General features: G+C 37.9%; 1 protein-coding gene across 37 annotated transcripts in view; it reads right to left on the bottom strand.

The window, feature by feature from the left end:
• Positions 1-23,100, bottom strand: part of Nrxn3 (neurexin 3) — a 1,549,271-nt gene that overhangs the window by 924,271 nt on the left and 601,900 nt on the right. For 32 of the 37 annotated variants that reach the window (XR_013439170.1, XR_013439171.1, XM_078050614.1 and 29 more), the window contains one exon: positions 20,400-20,426. The exons of the other annotated variants lie outside the window; for them this stretch is intronic. Coding sequence is in view for 30 of the 32 variants with exons in the window: in XM_078050614.1 (XP_077906740.1) it covers positions 20,400-20,426 (27 nt within the window). In the remaining 2 variants the exon portion in view is untranslated. The remainder of the gene's footprint in view (positions 1-20,399; positions 20,427-23,100) is intronic. 37 annotated transcript variants of the gene reach the window in all.

Genomic DNA, 23,100 nt, shown 5'->3' with positions numbered 1-23,100 from the left:
GTTCATGGAAATAAATGAATGTTCTGTAAACCTCACAGGCTGAAAATCTTGGAAGCTTCTGGACCTTTTCAAGCTAGCAAGACCAGAACTGCAAGGGTTCCTGAAGGAAAGAGGTCCCTCACAAGACAGGAAGTCGTAGACAAAAATTAAAATTGAGACAATCAGGAGCAATGAACAATTTATAATGTACTATGGAAGTTGTTCAAGAGTCCTGAAAACAAGTCATCTTCTTTATCAATTAATAGAAATTGGAAAACTTGGGGCAGAGAAGCAGAGTCACAGCCAATGAAGGCCAGCTAGAGTGATCTCCTGTAGCAGCAAGGACAGGGGAGAATTACCCCAGGCAAGTCCACTTTCAACCTCTTGTTGCAAATCCTCAGTGGGAATATTCTTATCTTTCCCCCAGGGAGCTGCTTCATGTGTAAAATTTCAATTGCAAGATCCACATGACTCTACAATTCTTTATCTTACACGGTGCGGATGCCTGTTATAGCTTCAACAGAACCATCACTTCCATTGTCAGGGGTACTCCCCTTCAAAGTCCTATATAATATCTATCCTCTAAAGGACTAACATCACAGAGTCACAGTGATGCTGATAATACTCAGCTTTCTGTGATCCAAATTTGACATCATATTATTTAAGCCATAGCCAAGAGCTATCTGATTTTGAGACTTGGCAGAAAACTTCTAAGGAGGTGCCTCTTGCCTACAGTAGTGCCTCTTGTTTTTAATATATATGAGAAAAGTCTTTATTTTTCTATAATCATATATCATTTATAACCACAACTGTGTAATACTAAACCTAAGAAAAAATGCTGGCGAAAATTTAAAAAATGAAAAAAATAGCCCATCAAAATGTGAAAGGATACCACTGTTTGGTAATATTGGGTGATATTTTTGCCTTCTAATTAACTTATAACTTTGTTGAGTAGTGCCTCTTTTTGGTCTGAGTGCTCTTATGCATTCATTACTCTTTCTGTCTTCTTCTTTTCCCCACTGAGCACCCATTGCTCTACATCAAGGGACAGGATTTGTCCAAAGCAAACAGCAACTAGGGAATCAAGATTAAGCTGCAACTTCATTCTTTCTTAAACCAGTTGCAAAATCTCATGCCATGTGTTATCTTATAATCAGCTGTTGTTGGTTTAATTATGAAATACCTGAACACTGTGTAATTACAGCTGTTTTTCATGAATGGCTGCCTCCTTGTAAAGTAGAGCATTCCACTAAGTGGTAACACCTGGAATCTGGAATGATCATCTCTTTTTGGCAAAACTAAACAGAGTAGTTGATTATGTCAACACCTTATGCAGACTCCTGCAAGCAGCCACTGATGACTGTTTAACAGGTATCATTATTATGCTCTCCAAAAACTCTATAGCCTTTTGGATCCAGAAGACAAAGCCAAACCTTCTTTGAGTTAGAAACAATGTTGTAAAATATATATCTTGAAAGAATTTCTCATTTCCAGGCCAAGGAAGTAGGAAGCCATCTTGCAGAAAAGCAGTTTCATATGTGATCCTGAATAGAGACAAAGAATAAGAACAATTCTATCTACCCCATTGATGCTGTCACTATTTATAAGGCAAACGTAAAGGATACTGGTGATTGCATGGGTTTTTGCAAACTATTACTAAAGTGAAGGAGAATGCCAATTGGGAATGTGCTGGCATTCCAGACCACCGGACTCTCCAGAAAGTAAAGCAACGAGTGTGACTATTTATCCCCCCAAACTCTGCTAAAATTGCAAATAAGCAAAAGTACTATTGTCTTATCCTTCAGCAGTGAGAACTGGGGCTCGCCTCATCAATATTCTGACTCCTGTATGCTATCATTTGAAATTAGAAGTCCAAGCTTTATCACCAGCTTAAGTCACCCAAGTAATCTCCTGCCCTCCATCTTGCAAAAATAACATTTCTACATCCTGTTCTAGAAGAATGTTACAAGTATTGAGTTATCAGCTGACACAACTTCATGTCAGGCCAAGAAACATTTTTCACTGTTTTTTTATTGCATTAAAATTTCCAAACGAGGAAATACTCTTCCATGTGTGAATTCTGGTTATAAGAATATGTGAAATATTTTAAATATTTGTTGAGCATTTGATGCTATTCGATAAAACTTCCACAGATATCTCAAGTAGCATTATTTCACTGGTGTCAGATGAATGGAGTTGAATGTGGCATATAAAATGGAAACTCTGATGGATATGGTACTAGAAATGATTAAGATCCTTATTTCAAAAATGTTCTCTTTATATTTTCTGCTGCTGACTCCTAGAGAAGAGATTCAGGATGCTTAAAGTGAAAGCATTCTACCTTCTTAGAAAGAGGAAAAAAATAAATGGAGTCACCAAATAGTATTTCATTGTTAAATAATTTTTCTGAATGTTCCAAGGCCTGTACTATTACACTAGTTACAGGAAACATCAGGAAAAAGGATTATGCTAATTCCAACTAAAAGTTTTTAAAACCAAAAAAAAAAAATTAAAGAAAAGAAAGAAAATTCTTATAATATCTTGTGCTAAGACAAGGCAGAATAAAGTACTCCATGCTACATAATATAATCTCTTACTCCTCATTCCCCTAGCCAATCGAACTGTAGGAAATCCTATATTATGTTATCAAAAAGCTGCATTTAGATTTCTACCCTCAATAAAGGCTTATTAATTCAGAACCAAACACAAATTCAGAATTTAACAGAATCTAGGCTGACACGTTCCTTTATAGTGTCCATAAAGAATGGGGAATGAGAAGCAAATTAAGATACCTAACCAGTCAGCTAAGCCTATTTACCTTGCTCATAAAAATGAAATATTTTAAGCATAATACCAGTAACTTAGAAGAAATAGTTTATTTTAATCAACTAAAATGGTAATAGTAAGTCAGGCCCATATATTCTCTAAGATCATTTATCAGGACAGAAGTAAATAGTGTGTTCATGTATGAACACACACACACACACACACACACACACACACACACACACACACACCCCTTGGTTATTGTATGTATTTGAAAGCAATTTTATTTTTTAAAAAATCCATGATACACTCTTTCATTAATTCAGGTTGAATTCTCCCTCTGGCTCTCTGAAATTGTAATAGTTTACTTGCTTATGGTGTTTCAGTCTCTTCCAACTATTCTTCACAGAGTACAGAATTCCTTAGTATTCATCTGAAGCACTGTTATCAAATACCATTGCCTAGAAAACTAACTTTTCTTTCCAGGCAAGACACTCTAATTAACTTCTCTGAGCTGGAGTTAATTCTGTTACAAGAATTTCCTCCAGTTCTGCTTAATTGAGGCAAAGGACTTGATTTTTGAGTCAAATTAACTCAAGGCATTTTATTTGGATACAAGCAATTCTCCTTGGATTAATGTTTTTACAAGCCCAAACAACAGAGTATTAAAAAAAAATTTATCCCCAAAGCCTCAGAAAATTATCATATAATACAGGATCAGATGCAATATTTTCTGTTAAACAAACTGAGTTGATTCTTTTATGGTAGAACAAGGCTTTTCCCCTAGTCGACAGTATCCCATTAACTGTCAGGTTTGGGGTTTCTGCGCACACATAGTGAAACTGATGGCTGAGCTATTTTAGCCAATTTTGCAACTGAAGATCATTGACTATTGTTAGTCCTCTCTATCGCTCAAATAATTAGACTTGCGGATATAACACAAGACTTTCTTAATCCCACATATTTTATCTCTGATAATCTGGTCTCATGGTTTCTTTCAATATGGCTTAAATGGTGATTTAACAGTCTCTTAACTAAGCACTGGCTTGCTTCCAGTTTAATAACAGTAGATTTTGAATTCATGAAAATTATATTTTGACATCAAACACTGCAGATACCTGTGAGTTTGTCTCCTTAAGTGAATAACCAAGAAGAAAATGAAAGGTGAGTAGGAATCACTTCAATTAGGCTAAATATCACTCTAATGGGGACAATTTAAGATGGAGATAAATAGGCCCATTCACTTTTCAACCACACTAGTGTTTTCCTGTTCCTTAAACATATCAGGTATGTTCCTTCCATAAGCCCTTAACTTTTGTGAAAGACTCTACACAGAATGCTCATCCCCTAACCCTTCCTAAGACTGGATCCTCCTTATCACACAGGCATCGAATGTCCAAAGCCCTAATACCATTTTCTCAGAAAGGATTTTCAGACAGTCCCTCCTAAAGGTGTACTTACTCCCACCTCCAGGTTTTTACTCACCACCATTTAATTTTATTAATTTGCTTCTGGCATCCTTGGAGCTCACTGATGTGTCTATATATTCACAAATATCTCAAATAGAAGGCAAATCTTACATGGATTGAAACAGTGTGGGTCTTGTTTGGCACTGTATTACCATCCCATAGAATAAGAATCACTGGGAGTAAATAGTTCTCTAAACTTTCATATGTCTTCTAGTCTAGAATCCCCGATAATTTAATCTACTTCTCAAACATAAATTTCCACAAATGCATCTCTCTTATGGTCCTAGTATAGCAATCAGCAAACTAGGGTCTAGGCCATATTAGGCTAACCACCTATTTGGGTAGATAAAGTTTTATTGGAACTCAGCCTTGTGCATTAACTCACATATCGTCTGGGTTACGTTTGTGCTATAATGGCAGAAGTAAGTAGTTGTAACAGCCACCACATGACTCCAAAGCCACAATACTTATTATCTGGCCATTTATAGAAAAAGTGAGTCAAACCTTGTATGGACTCCCAGAGTGAACCATCAGGTCTCCAATCTAAATAGAAACATTCAGAGATAAAGTTGATTCGATATCATTGACTCTCACGTGTGAGATAGATATTTAAATGAGAGCTTGGTTATTTCCTAATTGAAGCAAACTTTTCTCCAAAAGAGTGTCAGCTTGAAAGTTAACCTGCCTCCCATACAGATAACCTGCCATCAATAGAGTTGTTCACTGGTAGCACTTGGATCAATAATAATCGAACTATAAACTAAGTGGTGATTTAGAAGCTAAAGCTAAACCAACATGAAATCGCATAAAAAGAGGATGAAATCTTTATCAGTGAACACTTGCTGCCCTCAGGCAACTGTGACATGAGCTAACACTCAGGATGCAGGGGGTCCGTGTACACCAGTTCTCTGGTACAAATCAGTCTGAAGGGAAGTGCATTATCACACCATAGGAGAGTAAATGTATGCTTTCAAAGGCTGTGGCAATAAAATCCTACACAACCAAGTGTGCTGTTCTATAGGACAAAGTATACTGTAAGTACAGGGAAATGCTCTTCCATGAATATAAATACTAGGTGAGCTCTAGCTCCCTGGGGGAATGTTGTCATTTTCCTCTGACATTATTTTGAACAAGAACAGGCCACAAGGATTGAGAGAGTCAAACAGTTGAGCATGTCAATCCCTACTGCAGTGCCCCAAATTAGAAGAAAAACAGGGACATGGGAGCCAGAATGACTGCTCAGAAGAAACCTGCATCAATTACTCTAACCAGCAAAATACTGAAAAACGGCCTGGCACCCCAGCCCTGAGGAATGGCAGGCATCATGGCTGCAGCAAGGGTTTCTCTTTTACTTATTAGCTGGAAACCGTTTTGCTCTTGTTCTGTTCCAGTTTGTGGAATTTGTTGCAAGGGACAGTGCCTTTCCCTTAAAATATTTTAATGGGATTTAATAGTTTTCCCATCAACCATTCACTTTGAAGTGAAATTCACTTTATTAATCTTTCCTTGAGGTAAAAGCAACAATAGGATAACAAATCAGAAACCAAGTCTTTGGGCAGCATTGTTCTAATGATAGCAAATAGGCAATTATTCCAGGAATATCCCTTATTTCCCCTCTCTCTCACCCCAAAGGATTTCTGCAGCAATGGTGCATTAGTATGATAATGTCCCAATTCTGTTTTCCAGTTGGTGATGATCCTCTAGAGAAAGGAAATGGTAATGTAGGCCCCTGAAGTGAGGTTTGGTAAAAATGGACAAGAAGCCATTCACACTAGGCTCTAGAGGAAAATGATTCTTGGGAAGGAGCAAAGAGATGAACATGATATGGACACAGTGGCTATTGAAGATCACACTCCCTTCAGGGAGAACTGATTTTTTTTTACTAGAAAATTACACTAGTCATAGACGCCAGAGTCTTCAATATGGGTATTCAGAAAGAAAGCACATTTCCATTGGCCAGAAAAATGTGATGGGCTGTTCTACACCAGTGTGAAACATTGAAGGGAAAAAAAATGGATTCATAGGATTCACAATTTATCTTTGGCTATGATGCTTCAGAGACACCCATTTAGGTATTTATGAAATACAGTATTTAAAATTATACAAAATTTTAAAACAAGCCAAGTTGCCTATGATAGGCATAATAGGTTTTGGTGATTTTATGGTAAACAAATGTCACCAAAACCCCCAAACAAACAAAGAAATCTGTTCTTTGGTATGTGAAGTTTCTTCATCTATAAAATTCAGATAACAATATTGCCATTTTCCAGGGCCAGCTTCATGGACATTCAACCAGGGAAATTACACAGAGCCCTGTGGATGTGGAGTTGAGTACCTTGCAGTTGCCTTCTTGAAATTTTGAAGTATTTTATCTGAATTTATGTTTTATCATCTGAATTTGAGCTCAATGGGACAATGGAATGATGAGGTCCCACTGCCTGGGACGGGTCTTGGCCATCCATTTTTTCCTCCTCCATATGTGGAATCATGGGATGGGGTTCTAGGTGCCTGTGAGGGTCTACACTTGCTCCCTGAGTATTCTCAGATTTATCAGGTTGGGAAAGATACTGTGAAAGAAAGGAAGAAGTTCCTTTCCTGCTTTTTACATAGGGGGCTTGCATTTTCATTTTGTGCTAGGTCCCACAAATTATGTGCAAATCCTGCCAACTAAATAGAGCCTTATGAGAGTTAAAGAATACAGTACACTTAACAACGCAAAATATTACCCAGCATGAAGTCAGTGCTCATTCAACGGTAGATCACATTATATTATTTATATTGCTTTTGTTTCTTCTGCCTAGAGTTCATCGTGGGCAAACACATACGTGCATGTCATTTATCCTACTTTACTTTCTCAGAGATTACTTTAACTCCTCTAAAAGTGAAATGAATGATGGGTCCCTTGATTTTGATTGAGGAGAATCCTCATCCTCAATATGATAATAATGGGACCTTACCGGAAATGAGATAAAAAGCCCTGCATTTATTTCACACAAGATTCTCAACCAGCTGCCCTCTGTTAAAACCTTGGAAATTATCGCAGGTACACTTAACTTCTTCAAACCCTCATTCTGGTCCTGTCTCCTATGAAGCATTTTACAAAAGAAACAATTCCCTTAGACAAATCAGAAAGGTCAGACAAGTACCCAAGAGGCCTAGGGAAACTGATGTTTCCATTGTAACAGGTTCAAATGATCAATGAGCAGTTCAAGCAGTGAGGCACAGAGCTGTAAGGGCATCCCTAGGTCTCGATGCCTCTTTAAATGCTAGGAGGGAAATCACAGGGCTGGCAGCTGTGTTTCCATTCAGACATTTTTCCTCTTCATCAAATGACAGTACAGCCCTTACCACTAATAATGAGGACTCGGAGAAACTGCCCCAGGACTAAGAGCTAATTAGTAGAGTGCAGGTTCAACTGGACTTGAAGGTTCAGTTCTTTCCACCCTGAGATGTTGATCCTAGTGTTGCCATCATTGTTGGTTTTTCTTATTTTTTCTGCTCTGAGTCATCTTCACTCTCTTTAAGGATCAGTGTGAAATTACAGAGGTATTTTTTATATAAAAAATAACACAGGAGTGGATATAGATTTCAATCCAGGTTGGGTAAGATATGAAACCTAAAAATTTGACATGTACAGAACAAAACTGCGCAAAAGTGATTTGTGCCTTAAATGTCTCTTTTACCATTTGGGTAAAATATAGATAGATTAGACTGATTTGAAAGCACATTTCCTCATATATAAGTTTAGCCTTCTAGCATAGTAGTATTTAGTAAGGAGTTCTAAAAAGCATATTTCTCTTCAGGAGGCAGACAAATGTTCTTAATGTGGTACGCAATGATATTTTCATCTGATCTACTGAGATTTCCCACTTTGTGGATATGGAATAATTTTCCTTATTAAGAAATCTATATTTATCCTCACAGACTTCTCCCATGGCCCAAAGTTTCTAGTCATTAAACTTCTAATTATTAATTAATTCAGTAAATGTGCATTCATGCCACTAGATCTGGCCCTGTGCTGGACAGTGATGTCATGATGATATTTTGTGCATTTCCCAAACTGTAAAGGGTTTAGAAATTGGTTCTGGGGATGCACATATCAGCAAATAAAGCAGTACAAATGCCATGAGAGCCATGAGAGATAATGCAAAGTCCTAAGAGGCCTTAGAATGGACAAATATAGACCTACCTTGGTAGAAGTGAAGGCTTCATGAAGGTGGTAACCACAGAACTGCCACAGAAGAATGACAGCAGGTGACTATGAATGGTATACAGTGCATTAAATAAGCCAGGACACCAAAAGGGCTGTAAAGGAGCCAAGGAACTGGGGCAACCGCAACCTGTTGGCTACCAGTACTGAAGTATAACAGAAAGAAACAAGTGCAGCCTATTACCAAGAGAAACCTCACAAAGGCACAGGTAGATCACATTATATTATTTATATGGCTTTGGTTTCTTCTGCCTAGAGTTCATCATGGGCAAACACATACGTGCACTCAACAGTGACAACGATAAATTGAACTGGGGCATTCTAATGTTACCCTCTTCTTAGTTGTCTCTATGCCTCTTCAGAAATACCTAATTTATTCTCTGTGCATCCTAAAGGCCAAGTATCTTTCAGTCATAGAAACAAACAGTGCCTCAGACTAGTTATGAACAAGAAGGAGACACTAACATACCAAAGTATAGAGTCGAGGAAGTCTGACTCTGTGTAGGTTAAGGTTTCAGAAAGACTACTTAAAAGAAGTAGAATTTATTACTGGCTCAAAGTGGCTACTTTCATGGGGACTATAGTCATAGTTTGAAAGTGGTGGGTGGCATTCATTGGGCATCAACACTTCTGTCATAGTAGAGGAGGCATCAAGTGCAGTGGTGAGGAGTAGGGGCTTTGGAACAAGATACGCTGAATTAGACAGACTAGGGTTTCCATATGACTCTCATTTTGAAAAAGAGGATAACGCACCCATCTTATAAGACAGTAAAAGACAGTGAACAAGGTAATGCAGGCAAACTCCTTATCCTAGGGCCTGACATGCAGGTAACACATAATGTTTGCTATTATTTTTTGGCTGTACTTACTAGTCATCTGTTAAGTCCATGCACTTTATATAATAATAGCAAAGGTCGCCAAAATTTTTTCATATATGTCTTTATGGACTTGGTGGCATCCATTTTTGCTATATAAAGGAAGAGGAAAGGTGCAGGAAAAAAATTGGAGAGGGGAAAGAATGAGGAAGTATCTTCATGTTCAATTCCATGCCTTAAAAGATTAACCACGATTTTCTTACCCCTTTGGATTTTTTTTTTTTACCAGGTATGGAAGAGCAGGAGTAAACCAAGTCACACAAATGGAGCTGGGAAATTATCTCGTCATTCATTAGGGAGATGCAATGTCTAGTTTTTTCCCATTTCTGACCATCAGAATTAAATTGATTTCACTATCAAAAGGACTTTCCTTGTCCATAGCAATAAGTGAATTGAGTAGTTTAGACATTCCAACTATTGACAGGCACATCTATGTCGTGTCCATTTAATTTCTATTATCAATTTCTTCTCATGAAGAAATGACCATCCTTCTCTGGTGGGGGATGACTACCTCGGGCTTGATTGTATTTTCTTTATCTATCTTCCTTGGGGTCCTCCTTTTCTAAGGAGGAAACTATAGAACCATTTAAAGGAAATAAGAATGGCTTCCTGCCTCCAGCTTTTGTTTCTAATGTTCTTGATTTTTATTATCTCTGGAACAGAGGAGTAGCCCTGTTTATTGCTTTAGATTGCATCCTGCCTGCTCTTGTGGATGACACCCATTTCATTTCAGACATCTCCTAGATTTCAGAACTAAATTTCATTCCATTGCCATTTGTCCTCTGTCCAAGATTTTAGTTCATAATATCCTTTCTAATTTGGTATTTTTATGGTGGGTTCTTTTGCTCATTATGAGTGAAAAATATCCTGTGTCATCATTCAAACACAGACTGATGTAGATGACAAAAGAATACTCATTTAAAATCAGAAAAAAAAAATTAAATTTACAAAGACTCAAACCTGCACTTAATCACTGAGCACTTGGCTTCCACAAGCCTTGGTTTCCCCATCGGTAACATGTTAATATTAAAAATGTGCCCCACAGGCCAGTGGGAAGATCCTGAGTTCATAATCACTCACATTTGGCTGCCGAGGACATGTTCTCCCTTACATTTTGCCTCCCTTTTGGAACACACATGAAGCTTGATCTTTTTCTACTGCAATATAACGTCAATCATTCAGGAAGATGGACACTTAGATTATTGAACTCCACCCCTCATGTTTGTACCCATCAAGACCCTCTCTTATTTTCTATTTCCTTACAGGCCCTTCCTGTAGCCACTGAGAACATTGCTGCTGACAGGGCTGGCATAGGCTTTGGAGATGACAATGACAATATCTTTATATACAGATATTACAATTTCAGGTTTCCACTGAAACAGCTTCCTTTTAAGAAGGAAAGGCATATGCTTTTTTCTAACATTCATTTCTGTAACTTCCTAATAAAAGTAAACACTTTACCTTATTTTAAATCAACTCAGAGTTAAAAGGCTATGTGCTTCTAATCATGGAAGCAATAAAATAGCCAGAAAATGTACATGCCCTGGTCTTATAATTTCCCTTTTATATCATTTTTATATATATATTAGACAGACTGTAAAGAAAGTATGTCCATTAATATATTTATCTTGTTACCAAACAGGAATGGAGAGATTTGACTGATAATATAAGCTTGGCTTGAACCTCATTGATAAAGTGACCAGGCCTTTAAAAAGGTAAACTGAGGCCCAATGAAACAAGTTTATTTGAGGAAATAGTGGTTCATGAACCAAGCAACTTGAATCTAGAATGGATTAGGCACTTCACTGAGGGAATAAAAGGGGAAACATTCTATAGAAGGAACATAGAAGGATTGAGAGGGTAAGGGAGGGGGCAGGGGGTTAGCAATGATGGTGGAATGTGATGGACATCGTTATCCAAAATACATGTATGAAGACATGAATCGGTGTGAATATACTTTATATACAACCAGAGATATGAAAAGATTGTGCTCTATATGTGTAATAAGAATTATAATGCATTCCACTGTCATTTATTTTTTTAAAAAATCAATAAAAAAATTTATCCTAAAAAAAAAGAAAGAAAGCATTTAATGGTCACTATTATATAGTAGCCTAGGCTGGTCTATTCCACTGAAAAGTCACTAGTTATATATATTGGTTGGACGATTCTAAAACCTTTGAACTTGTTATTCATTTATTTTTTTAATGTAGACATTTACAAGAAATATTAGAAGTTAAGTGTTGCTTAGGTTTACACATAAAGCAAGTTAAGATCACTTACGTGGCCTAATTGGCCTTGTGGTCTCAGGGATTCATCAGGCCCAGTCTCCATGTAGGTGTACTTTAACGTCTCCTAGTCTCCAAAATGTGAACTGTGCCTAACATTAACACTTAACTGAATTCATCACCTTGCAAATCTGGTTATGTCCTAGAGTACATCAAGAAAGCTTCAAAAGGTAAATGGAAAGACAAAAAAACAGTATTTTTGCTCCAAATTACAGCGCCTGAAATCTCAGCTGTTGAAAGAAGAACAGGTGGCAGCTTGCCTGGCTCCAAGCAGGTGGTCAGAGGCTGGAGGGTAAGTCCAACAGAGCAGAGCAGGCTGAACCCAACCACATAAAGCAAGGAAAACACCCTGACCAGTGGACCAGAACCCAGTCTCCACACGGGGAATCCACAGATGGTAAGAACAAAACAGAATAAAACAAGAGGCCCATTCTGTTGATATGAATGTTGAGCTAGCTTTGGAAAAAAAAAAAAAAAACCTGGGACTCTTGTATGGATTTTAGAGACAGAGTTTAGAGACAGAGGAGTCCGAGGTCCAATTTCTCTAAGAGAAACAAGGAATGCAAAGGAATTTGCCCAGTCAGTGAGACTTTCTACTGCATTTTTTTCTTGGGAATCCACAATATAAATCCCTAAAGCTGACATCCAGCACTTGAAATCCTGTTAAATTCTCAGTAAATGCTCAAGGAATCAGTAAAAGAGGAATGAGAAAGAGAGACACATAATATTCAGAGATACATACTCATCTTGCCCTTATGAAATTTTCCTTACTTCAATCAAAATCTGGCCAAATCAGACTTCATGGAAAATTCTTCATTTTGTCCCTCCATCTCATATTTTACAGAAAAAGGAATATGTATTCTTTCAGAATATTAGGGATTAAAGTAAAAATTCATCCTTCAGTTAATTTTCTTCCTTTTGGAATGACAAAAAGACAAAAAGTTGTGGTGTGCATTTTTTATGAGAGAATTGTATAAATAATCGGTCGAGATGAAGGGACAGATACAATTTATTATCTCACTGAGTTAATGACTTCATATATTGAGCATATACTGTATCCAATGTAGTTTTAGGTGAAACAAATCACACAATGTCAGATAGCAATGTGGAAATCTTAGGTTACACTGGTATATACATATATGTATATCTCCACATCAGCACATTCTCTTTCACAATATATCCAAACCATGTGCACTAATTGTACATACACATACAGTACTTTAAGCTGTGATTAATAAGGACTTCTGAGTCTCCATACTGCTTCTCTTGCCTGATAGCTCACAAGCGAATGTTAACACATTGAAAAGGTATTCGTCTGTTTTTGAGATGTTCCGATAGAGAAATCTCACTCCTTTATTTAGCAATCTTTCCTAGAATTCAGCAATTTCATTTACATCTGCATATCTTGGGAGGACTTGTGCTTTCAACTGAAGTCTATTTTCTCTTCCTTTGCCATTTCTGCTGCTTCTTCCTTTGAGGGGACAAAGACAACTGTTTCAGAAGCCGCTTATGTATAATTTAACTCCTCAAGCTCACATTCTATCTACTCCTTAATTAGGTGCTCGAGCCCAATCTCTTTATTCCTTCTAAATTCCATATGAAGTGCAGATGTTAAAGTACCATCATGAGCAGACTTTTCTATACTAGGTACTCACTGCGCACGGGGAAGTTAAACAAAAGATAACGTCTTTGCATCTCAGGGCCCAGGGATTATTTTAAAATCACAGAAACAGTGACATTCGCTAAAGTCACGCAAGGAGAAGTTTGTCCTTCTGTCAATGACTGTTTTAACCTGTTCTCAAAAAAGGACAACCCCAGGAGTTGGGGAGGGGTGGTACTGTAGTTCTAATTTCTAAATAATCATTAATTTTCTACTTCTCTGGACATCATGTATGGATCTGATGAGGACAAAACCACCGGCCTGTGACATAAGTGTCATTTCAATTACCCAAAGAGCCAGGTATGAATCTCAAACTTGTTGACTCATCACAGGATGCTTCAACAAACTGATTGAAACTGAAGTACAAGTCTCCTAAGAGGAGGTCCACTCTTCTCTCCTCCTGGTGAACAAGCCCCTCTTTCTCACTATGGTCTGCATGAATGTGGTGACTTGCAAAGGCATAAAAAAGAATGCACCAAGGGACCCACACAGACGGTAATTTTATAGCTAGAAGTCTATACTCTTGCTGCAAAACCCCTTATTTATGACTGTTTTGTTTTAGTTCCTATTTATATTATATAAAATTGATATTAGAAAATCTGTGCATTTTAAAGAGAAATTTTTCATTTTAGAACACTATTAAGCTTTTATGAATATGATATCAGAGTCCCAAAAATAAATACAGAAGAACTCATGAAGTCACATATTTTCATCAGTTCTGAGTTAACATCAAGTATTTGTTCAAAATAATGCACTGTGGGGGAAAAGAACTCCAACTTGACCTACAGATGGTCTCATAGAAAGTCTTATTAGTAATGTTATTGAAGCAAAATCCAGTGAAACTCTGTGGTTTTGGAAGAGAGTTTATTATTGCCTAGGGTAATTGACCAGAGAAAATAGGAACACTCATTTCATAGGCATCTATTAAGCTACTGAAAAGTATGTTTTAAGAGTATATGGCTATGGAGTCTTGCTCACGTACAGTTTCCCAAAAGCACTTTTCACTTGAGATGCTGCGAGACAGTATCTATCATGATGGTCATCATCATTCCAGACTTGGCATATGTGCCACATTCTATTCTTAGAGAGGTAGATACTATGACTACCCCATTTTACAAAACAAGAGTCAAAGTAACTTGCCCAAAGACACACAGCTTAGGGGTAAAGATAAGAACTGAACTCAAAGTTATTGGGCTTCAGACACTGCCTTGCTCTTGGCAAATGCACTAAAGTGCCTCTCTTTACTGAGATTCCAACGCAGATCAATAGCGATACAGGAGAGAAATCATACAAGATTCGTATAGCATATTGCCTCTTTTCTACAATATCCTTGATTATTAATTTAGGAACTGCTTCTTTAGTAAATTTCTATTAAAATATTTCTGGATAAGGAATCACCAACATTTTGAATAGCAATGGTCCCCCTACATCTACCTGAGGAAGTGAAAGGATGGAAGGAAAGGATATTGAGTGATAATGAGCTGTCATTGGACTATGTGACAGCAACATTTTAAAGAGATTTATTTTTTAGCAAATGAATAAAAAGCTTGATAATATTTTACAAGGGTGAGGAAAAACAATCACTCATATTGTTGGTAGTAGTATAAATTTATACAACCTCTTTGTAGCGCAACTTGGCAATATCTTTTAATATTTATAATATACTTTCTTTGGACCTAGCAATTCCACTTACAGGGATTTATCCAATAGATATTCCTGTATATATGTGCAAAGACTAATGAACAAAAAGATACATTTTTCTATCTTTTTATAGTATTTTGTAAAAAGGTGAAAATTTAAATATACATCAATGGGGTGCTTATTTATTAAAATCTATTGCCACAAAATGGAATATTATGTAATATTCTTTCATGGAATATTCCCTAAGACAGTTGAAGTGGAAAAAAAGTAGAGGGGTTTGTTAATATTTATGTCAAGAAGGAGGAGCAGAAGAACATGATTATAAATATATGTTACATACTTTGAATCTATCTGTAGAATTATGCAAGAAAAACTGGTAATTTTTGTTGCCTCTCAAAAAGGGTGTTGCACTAAGAGCAGGTGGTAGAAATTTTACTACATTGTCTTTTGTTCTGTATACAACTTTTACCTATTTAAAATAAAACCAATTGAAATTAATATTTATTAATAACCTACATCAGGCTTTGAGAAAAGTTGGAGGATAATCATCCAGTGTGAAGATGGAAATTTTAGAGTGATGCTCATAATTTGACAGACAGATGACGCACTATTATGCATAGGATTTTTTTGCTTTGTGATTTCCCATCTCTACTAAAACTAAAAAGATCAGTGTCTGAGTCTTGGAATGGATAGCAATGGAGGTCTACAATTTCCTTCCAGGAAGACTCTCAAGAGTGAAGAAATTAGGCTTTTAGGTTGGTTTGCAACAAGTATTTCTGAGTTAAAGGGATAAACTCAAGAATTGAGCTCTGGGAGTCTCAGATAGAGCAAGCCTAAAGATGAAATCACATGTTCTGATAATATAGAGAGGTCAGAGAGAGAAAGAGAAGAAACCCCAGAGTCTGGTATAGTAAATTGGAGCTCATGATGATATGCCTAAATAAAGCTAGAGTCACACACACACAGCACTGACTTTGCCAAAACACTGGAGACAGTCTGCCCAAAACCTACAGGCAGAGGTAAAAGGCAGGAATGAGGCAAGCAGGGGCAAGAGGAGGAATGCCCAAGCCCCTCCAGCAGCCTCAGAGATACATGGAGACATCAAATCTTGTCTTACCTACATCTCTGAGGTGGTCCCTCTATGATGATGCAAAGCTATCAGAATTTATGCAAAGTAGATGGAATCACCAAAGTCTTCTCTGAGACAATCAGCTCCACCATGGCACCTGAATATCTTAAGGCCTGTATATTTTTTAATGGCATTCTATTTCTTTTCCCATTCATGTCTAAGAAGGAAAAAGGATCCTTGTTGCAGAATGATCAGTTAGACTTCAGGGTCAAAGGGATTGGTGTGAGAGGTGGGGTTTGTACATATCTCTAAAAAAATAAAGCATATGCGTTCACTCCCTTTTTAGGGACATTAAGAAAATGTCCATATTATGGAGGAGTTAGCCTTTGAGAGAAGGAAGAGTTGACAAAAAGAGTGGGAAAATTGGTACTCATTAATGTAGGTTTACTCTATTTATTCACACAATAGCCACATTGAGTTAATATGAGCTTATTACATTTACTCATTCATTCATTTATTCATACTGTACATGACTTGAAACATATGAAGGGACTGGGAATAGTCACAGGGCAGGGTCACAATCAGACAAGGTTAAAGCAAACCATTGTCCATGCTTCCATTTCAGCAAACACCTGAGATCAACACAGACAGCGTTACCTGTTTCCAGTACTGCACGCCTCAGAGGTTACTGTCAGCCTCCTGTGACTGGAACCATGGGAAGAGGTGATTTCCTCCAGGAATTCTCTAGAAAGCGTCCCTGTTTTTGTTAGCAGAGTTCCAGGTCAACCTGGAGTTCAATCTACCCTGATGGCTGCCAAATCTTGGTCTTTTGCATTTTAAAGATAAACTCTAAGCTAAAACCTTTTTTATTAAATATATTTAAGTACAGTCTTGCCAGCAATGTCCTCCATTCAAACAAAGACCTTGCTTTGCCCACACTCTGATAGGTTTGATGATAGGAGCAAAGGAGGAATTTATGGTGTGTGATTCTTAAAGAATTTGGAAAGTAAGAAAAAGAAGATTTAGAGTGAGTAATGATAAATATGCCTCAAAACTGCCCTGTGCTATGGCCAGTTGTTTTTTCTCTATCTTAGGAGATCAGTTTTCTTTCTCATGCTCTTCTCTCCATTAAATACTGTCCCCTAATCCCTTGGAAACAGCCATTTCCCAGAATAACACTGTGGTAGATGAACAGAAAAAAAGTAACTGATGTCATTCATTATTTTATCAGAGTTAATTTTCAAAGGACAGGTATCCTAAAATAGAGTTACTGAAAAGTTTACAAACTTACATTCAGACTTCACTTGGGCTTAATTCAGTATGTCCCTCCAAAGGGTGGGGGTAAAGCTATGTTTTAAAATGTGAGCAATGCGCACTCTGATTTCTGTTGAAATGACAGCAGGAGACAAGGTTGAGGGGTGAGAAGAAAGTCCCTCCCTCTCAAATCCAGGCTGCAAATCCATCTTATTTCCTCTATACTCACAGATAACAATCTGGTAAGTGCAAAGACTTACATCCCTATTACGGAGACATCTGAGTTTGTGCTACATAGACTGAGCTATGACTTCTAAGAGTCAATGAGAAGAGGGATTTAGAAGTTCTAATCACTTCTACCCATTTTCTCTGTTAATTTAGTCTTCTCAAAATATTCCACCCAAGTGACAGTAATGCCAGCAATGGAATAGACAAGATAAGCAATTAAAAGGAAATGTCTTTGACATTTTCCTTTTTTTTTTTTAACCTTAAAGAGCCATGCTTGTTTGCATTCTGATGCATAATATATTAGTTTGGTTTCAATTTAAGGTTTTATTCCAAGTCAACAATTAAAATTGACTTCAGGAAATATGTACCACATCTATTTCATGACTCCACATAACCTTGGATACATTTTGGTATATTTATGCACTAAAGGTCTTTGATCAGTTTGAAGGACTGAGATTGGTTTTTTCCCCTTCTTCTAATCAACCACTGTCCAGCCAGTGGAGACTATACCACTTCTCTGACGCTCTCAAGAGAATTAACTATCTTACCATGTTAAATGTTTCTCATGAGATTTTTTGTTTGTTTGTTTTTAAATGTGATTTCCAACATCTAATCTTGACTATCTACCCTGCATTCAAATCGGGTACAGTCTGAACTGTGGTCAAGTTCAGCTAACATATCTGTGCTGGCATATTTTCTTCTCAACGCTGTCTAGAAAATATTGTGTCAGGTTCAGGAAACCTGCTGTCATCTGTGTCACCGTCTCCCCAGGAGTGGGAATCCTGAAACTTATCTTTGATGACTTTCCATGGCTGATCACATAGAGAGCGTGGAAGTGACTCTATAAGGAAGTGTGGGTGGCACAGCAAAAGCAAGTCCTGTCATCTGATCAAATCACCCCTGGGTCCTCTGTTCTCCAAGTCAGTCTCTGAAGCCAGAGAGGCTGCACTGGGACTGTCCACCTTCATCTCAGCTTGACTTCTGGTTTCCTTCTGAAACCCAGTATAAAAGGAGTGGATAAAGCTTTCCACAGAGATGCTATACAAATATATATATTTAAAGAAGCTAGGCACAAATGACTATGTTTATATGAACTACCCACAAAAGGACAATTTATAAAAATAAACCACACCAATAGTTGACTAGGGCTAGGAGCAGGGACTAACTACAAATGAGCACAACAGAAAATCAGAGGGGTGAGGGTGACGTTCTAACACAATTGTGGTTATGTTTGGACAACTCTATACGTGGTAGGCTTATGACGGGTGAATTTTGTGGTATAAAAACTGTACCTCAAAGCTTCAAAAAACAAAACAAAATCCTCCAGAAATAGAAAACTCAGACTTTGCAGAGAAAGTATGTTTCAGTTAGGCTTTTAATGATCTAATTATCATGAGAAATTTCAGGCTAATTAGAAATATTTAAACACAGCAAAATAAGACAATGCTGAAAATAACCACAAGTAATGCCAACACATGCATAAGGCACTCTAGGAAAGGTTGCTTATACAGATTTTGAAAATTTTTTTCTTTTTCTTTTGTTAATTTATATGGAACATTTGCCCATAAAATAGAATTGGGCTTTCATAGTTTGTCATTCTGATAACAGATCTTCTACCAAAAAAAGAACTTTGAACTAGCACCTGTGAAAGCTCTAATAGGAATCAACAAGGTAAATGAAATATAGGAGTTGGAATATTTTCTTTTTTTTCCCTCTCTACTTTTGTTCCTCCAAAAGGACCATAGCAAAGAAAGAACAACAACAAAAAGATGAGCTAATACTGAGAATTCTGTGCACTATATGTCCACTTAAGATGATTTTTCTCTTCCTATGCACAATGAGACTACATTTCCCAGCTTCCTTTACAACAAATGAGAATATAATGGACAGAAGGATGTATGTCACTTCTGGGCAAAGCACTTACTCACATTGCATAGCTACCCAGGCTCTCTCTTTCCTATGGATTCAGCAGGGAATAAAAATCTCCAAGGTGGTGGACCCACCTCATGGAAGGATCTTGAATCCCTGAGTCACTTTTGAAGGAATTTATTTGTTAGAGTGTTACAGCTGGCAAGAGACTGCCTTAACAACCCTCTAACTGCTCTAACTTTCTGTCTTTTGTTGAGACATTGGGATTTTGTGATTGCTTGTTGCAGCAGTGAGTAGTAATGAGCCTGACTGCTACACGCTAACACTCAAGCATGTTCTTTACTTTTCTCCTTGCCTGGTCTAGGCCTGTTCTTCCCTCATTCCTCTTTCCTGTTTATCTTCCTCTTCCCCTTTCTCATCAACTCTGGTTAACATTCATTTCTGGGCAGAGGAAGAAATAACATGAATAGTTTCCAGACTATATCTTACAGGAGCCTTCTTCAAGAACCAGGACATCTGGATGGCAGTCAGCAATTCCTCCTTATTAGTAAAGCAAGTCTCAAGCCTTTGGTTCAAATATCACACTAAGGGCAGTTGTTTTGCCCACCCACATAAGAAACCCCTGGTAGCCCCATATGCCAGGAAGGAGATGTCAGAGTTGGCAGCCACTTCTGGGTCATGAACTCTGCTTTTATCACCTGAAGTTTTTGGTAGTGGAGAAGTGCATGTTGGTTGCTCTAAGACTTTCTGTTCACCCCAGGGGGTTATTTCCCAGAGACAACACATTACCATTTCAAGTCATTTTCCAGTCATTTCATTATCCATGGGCCCTTTTCTCCTTTTCTGCATGTAGATCAAATGCAAGAAAAGAAGAGAGGACCTACCCCGATTCAGAAACCACATCCCAGTCATACACAGCCCTTACCATCAGCCCAGCCCTCCATCTTGTCAATCCCAGTTCCCCCCAACTCCATTGTCAAAAAATAAAATAATTCAAAGAAAAAACAGCTCATAAAATAGTAAACAAAATAAAGTCAGTTTTTTTTCTATTTTTTTTTAAAGAACAAAATGAAACTTGAGGGAAAACTTACTGGAGTTACAGTTTATCCTGATACAGTCTAGATGGGGAAAAATAAATGAAAGATGAAATTGCATCCTTCAAGGTAACAGCTGCAGACATCCAAAAACAATCAGTCCACCCTTCCGGGGACAGACACACGCAAGAAATGTGGCCATTTTATATATACACAGTATGTACAAGTTTAAGGGTGGGTGTATATGTACAGTATATTATTTAGTAAAGTTGGATACATATATATATACACACACACACATATATATATATACACATATGTATAGAGATATATACTGGTATACATATATATCCACAATAGACACCAAGCATGTTTATTTTTTTCCAAAAGCCTATTAATTTATAAAATTTATTCCAAACCTGCACTTTGAAATATTAATTTGTTAAACTTGGAAAATTAGGCAAAATTTCCCCCACCAAATGCAGATTATATTCTATTTCCCCCTACAATTTACATTCTTAAAATTTAACTTTAGAAGTAGCATGAATGCCATTTTGATTATCCCTGTTCCAAACAGACATCTCATCAGTCTGACACATTGTATCGTTTTTTTAAAAAAATCAGTCCTTGAATTTTCTCAGTGCAGTATTTAACCCTTTCTCTTTATCTAAAAACAAATGCCCTCCACCCTCTCCTTAGGTCCCGAATGCTACAGAAATTTGTAAAGGCAGACTTGCCATCACCCTTAGAGGCAAGGAAAGGGTTAACACCACCTGGTCATGTCCTGTCATAAAATGGCCACTTGCAAACAGCTAACCGCACAAACACCCATCCCAGATTTTAGAGAGGTGGGGTCATTGGGTACAGGGCTAGAGGAGTTGTAGGATATTGTCATAATCAATTTGGCTTTTCTGATCACTGCTGCTTCAAAGGCTTCCAGACCAACCCACTCACGAAGCCCATCTCTGTCTTCCGGCCTGAATGCCCAGGCGAAATCAGAGGCCTTCAGCATTCAGGGGGAAGGCAGGGCAGGCTTGTGTGGAGGAGGTCCTGGGCACCTTTGACATCCTGCCTATTTCACTCTCTGCATCTTGAGGAGAGAAAATTCTTTAGTTTTGGTTGTTTTTTTTTTTTTTTTTTTAATGGGAAAGAAAGGAGAAAAAAGTCAAATTGTCCTGATAACCAGAAAGGAATTGCGTGCCAAGTGATCAGAGTGTTCATCATTTTATTAATCTCTACTTAAGAATCACAGGCACACTCACTCCATAAAAATTCCTGAGTAGAGTCAGTGGGTATTGGTAGGGGCTCAGGCAGAAATGGCTGGAAAAATAGCTCGTTGCCAGGTAACAGCTGTCAGACTGGACGGAAGTTTGGTTTATGCTGTTGGAAATTTCAGTGATAATTTGTGTGAAGCCAAACATTAAAAGGTAGAAATTAAATGATAGGAAAAAAGGCAGAATGGTACAGGGAAAAGGACCTTTGCCAACTGTGCTCTCCTGCTGGTGAAGGTTGACTCAGTACATTTTAGAGGAGTTCTGGAGGGTAATGCCACCATGTAAAATGTCACAAAGGAACCTGTTCTCATCAAGCATGTGAAAATGGAAGCAGTGGCCTCCAGCAGGGAAGAGTAGAAACCATCCAGATAGGAACAATTCACAATACCCAGTTATTCTGAGGGAGGAGTCGGGCAGCTTATCTGTTCCCCAGAAGAACATCTCTTGAGAAAAATCTGGGTTTGGTTTCGTGCGGTTAGGTTTGTCATGTGTCGTCAACCGCAACAGAAAAGTGGGAGCAAACAGCCCTGGAGCAACCGGTACGATCACCAGACAGAGGAGGCCATGCCCCTGAGGGGACCAGGGAGAGGGAGGGCAGGCATGGGGAGCAGGTGGGACTTCAGCTATCGGCTGCACCTACCATCACCCAAAGCTGGAGCAAGGCCCCTCTCTAGAGTAGTGAAGAGGGAGAGGAAATCCATGACTGGGCATGCTCAGGAGAGAGGAGCCAAGGAGCAGGCTCCAAGTCACAAATCTAAGAAGTGGCTTTCTGCTTTGGTGTCTGTGCAGCTGCGTATTTTATTGTCAGTTAAGAATATTGTCTAGGGAGAAGTGCTGGGTTAGCCTCATCCCTCTAGGTCATCCAAATGGTTTCATGACATGTGAACCGTGCCTAAACCATGAGAGGACCTGGGTTTTCCAAGACAGCAGTCAATTTGTTTAAGTCAAGACAAGAATTATTTTGTTACTTAGCCTGAAGAATTAGTGGTTTGGGGAGAAAAATCTACCCTGGTCTCTTCTTCATGAGCTCTGAGGCTATGTTTGTGTTAGTGAGGATATATACTTTAATGAAAAAAAATGAGCTGGGAGAATTGGCCCAGGATGGCCATTTCCTTTAGATCTATCTTTGGTAGCAGCCAGACTTAACTCTACCTGAAAAAAATTTTGCCTGAGTCTTGGCATGACAGTTGAGGTGAGTGTTTATGTATGCATTTGGTTTTTTGTTTGTTTGTCTGTTTGTTTTGTAGTGTACATACGCAATGTCTATTTGTTTAGTTTTTTGTTGTTGTTTTATTTTAGCAAATGAAGAAAAATATCATTGTCCATATTGATGAGCTTTGGGCTGAGTGTGAAAGAGATGAATGTTTCTAAAAGTTGTATATTTTCAATAATGTATAAAACAATAGTCAGCAAGGCTAGAGGGAGAATATCTGGAGAATTTCAATTCAGGGAACCAAACTGCCGCACACTGCCCAGAACCTCCA

This window comes from Ictidomys tridecemlineatus, chromosome 5 (genome assembly GCF_052094955.1).
Source record: "Ictidomys tridecemlineatus isolate mIctTri1 chromosome 5, mIctTri1.hap1, whole genome shotgun sequence".
NCBI classification, from domain to species: Eukaryota; Metazoa; Chordata; class Mammalia; order Rodentia; family Sciuridae; genus Ictidomys; species Ictidomys tridecemlineatus.
This window is presented reverse-complemented; position numbering and strand designations above follow the sequence as displayed.